This window comes from Penaeus vannamei, chromosome 6 (genome assembly GCF_042767895.1).
Source record: "Penaeus vannamei isolate JL-2024 chromosome 6, ASM4276789v1, whole genome shotgun sequence".
Lineage (NCBI taxonomy): Eukaryota > Metazoa > Arthropoda > Malacostraca > Decapoda > Penaeidae > Penaeus > Penaeus vannamei.
Genome location: NC_091554.1, coordinates 17,482,015 through 17,484,303, shown reverse-complemented (window position 1 = coordinate 17,484,303; position 2,289 = coordinate 17,482,015). Strand labels below are relative to the sequence as shown.

General features: G+C 44.0%; 1 protein-coding gene across 10 annotated transcripts in view; it reads right to left on the bottom strand.

Annotated features, from left to right (window-relative positions):
- Positions 1-336: 336 nt before the first annotated feature.
- Positions 337-2,289, bottom strand: part of nab (NGFI-A-binding protein homolog) — a 369,734-nt gene continuing 367,781 nt past the window's right edge. For 4 of the 10 annotated variants that reach the window (XM_070122686.1, XM_070122677.1, XM_070122683.1 and 1 more), the window contains 2 exons: positions 1,807-1,918; positions 339-1,275 (listed from right to left, as the gene is read on the bottom strand). In XM_070122686.1, the coding sequence (XP_069978787.1) occupies positions 1,090-1,275; positions 1,807-1,918 (298 nt within the window). In that variant the 3' untranslated portion in view covers positions 339-1,089. Of the gene's footprint in view, positions 1,276-1,806; positions 1,919-2,289 lie in introns of all 10 variants that reach the window. The other 6 variants (XM_070122676.1, XM_070122680.1, XM_070122681.1 and 3 more) reach the window with 3 other exon arrangements.

Here is a 2,289-nt window from a genome sequence, read left to right as displayed (position 1 = left end):
GGTTCGCGAGGTGCCTGGAAAAGCACTGCTGTGTAGCGAGTTTGCGCTGCACAGCGGGCGGGGCCGGTGGGGGAGTGGGGAGGGGGGAGGATGAAGGGTCAAGCCCAGCAGATTTTTTGCTAATTGAAAACAAAGCCTTTTAAATTACAAGTATATTTATTTGTTTATAATATAATACCAATCGGTAAATCCATAAACAAAAAATGGAGGTATTTCTATACTGCGAACATGGAATTAATGCCAATGAAATTACTGATAACAATAAAACAACCTGGATATCACAATGAATGAATAAATAAAAGGTACAATTACAAAACCCAAAAAATCACTTAAACCTATTGAGGATTTCCACTACACTATTCGGCGCTGCGGCGGCCACCACAGAGGCCACGCTCCACAGTGGAAGAGCCTGAGGTAGAAGGGGCTTGGCTGGCTTAAGAGCAGAGTGCCGACCTTGTTTCCCAAGCTCGGTGCCTCCGTTCTTAAGGTGCGTTAGCCAACCAAGCTTTGCTTTTTTTAGGCATCTTCATATTCGTTCTATTTCCTATTTATTCAATTACACTTTTCCCTGAACATTAATTGCAAACGTTGTGGGTAATAAATATATGTACATCATACAAGTAACAACATTTTTTCATGATGCGATATACTGCAGGCAAACGTGTCCGCGCTCTGACAGAAAATCTTTCTGTTCGCTTGATACATGAAATGTGACAGATGTGACAATGATGTAAATAATGCAGTATCAATGTAATGATAATGATTTGTACTCATTTGGCAAAGGAACAAGAACATTAAACATTAGGTTTGGCACAGTTCGGGGCAAGAGAATCGCATCTGCGCCGTGATAAAGCAAAGAAACAGAAACAAGTCTTAGCCTATATCTCTTTTGCACATCATCCACATCTGCAAGCCATTCCCTGGCACACGAGGCGAGGCGAGCCACAGAGATCCGGAGGCACTGTGGCATCCCGCCTGGATCCAGTGGGGCGTCCTTCTCCCCATGGCACCCCGTGTGCCGCCACCACCACCACGGCAACATCTTCCTCCACATGTGCTCCTCTCAACCAACACATCACCAAGGAGGACTCACTTGCGCTGGGCCTTGAGGAGCTCGTTCTGTTCGAGGGTGAGCTGGGCGTGGCGCGTCTGGAGGGCGTCCATCTGGGAGGTGAGCGCCGACACGTCGCCGCTGCCCGAGGTGAGCGAAGTCCTGACCTCCTCGGCGCGCTCGCTCATGTGTCTCAGCTCCTCGCTGATGGCCTCGAGGCGCTCCTGTGGGAGGAAGGGCGACTGAGGGGCGTGGCTGGCGGCCTCTGCGTTGCCTTGGCAGGTTAAGGCAGCTCAAGGGAGAGTTCATCATAGTGATTTTGACGGTAATGGTAATATTGACAACAAGAAAATGATAATGGCACTGAAAGTAATAATAATAATAATCCTAATGATAATGATGATAACAATAATAACAATAGTGATAATGGAAATGCTATCAGCAGCAACAATAATAATGTATTATTAGCATCGTTATCATCAACATCATCATTACCATAATTATAATTATTACAATGGCAACAGCAACACAAAACTTATCATCCATCTTTAAGTGATATTTAACTGAAATTACTCTTTTGAGAAAAAACAATGCAAACCACCATAATTGTGCCTGAACAATTGCACACAAACAGAAGACATAACATATAACAATTGCAAAGAGAATCAGACTTCGGTGCAAGCGCTCTGGCCTTGCTTGAACTCGACTTGCGTCTCTGTTTTCGAGCGTAACCAGCGAAGGTCAGGGCGTCTTACCTGTCTCTTTTTCCACTGGAGGTCGTTCTTGAGGTCACCTGTGTCATGACCTGAATCTGACCTTGACCTTTTAGTCCTGGGCTCCTCCTCGCGGCCGACCACAGTCTGGGACCTGTTAGGGAGACGCCAAGGTAAGGTCAGTCCCAGGGACGGGGAGAGGAGGCGAAGGCATGCACACTGAGCAGTCAAGTGCGGAGGCAGGAGGCAGGAGGCACAGTGCCAACCCTTTTAATTGTATTGTCCGTCGAATGTTATGAACACTGAGATTATATTACTTTTTTCTTATAAAATTATTTCATACACGTGCATTCAAACACACACACACACACACACACACACACACACACACACACACACACATACATACATACATACATACATACATAAATACATACATACATATATATATATATATATATATATATGTATATATATATATATATATTTATATATATATATATATATGTATATTTATATATATAT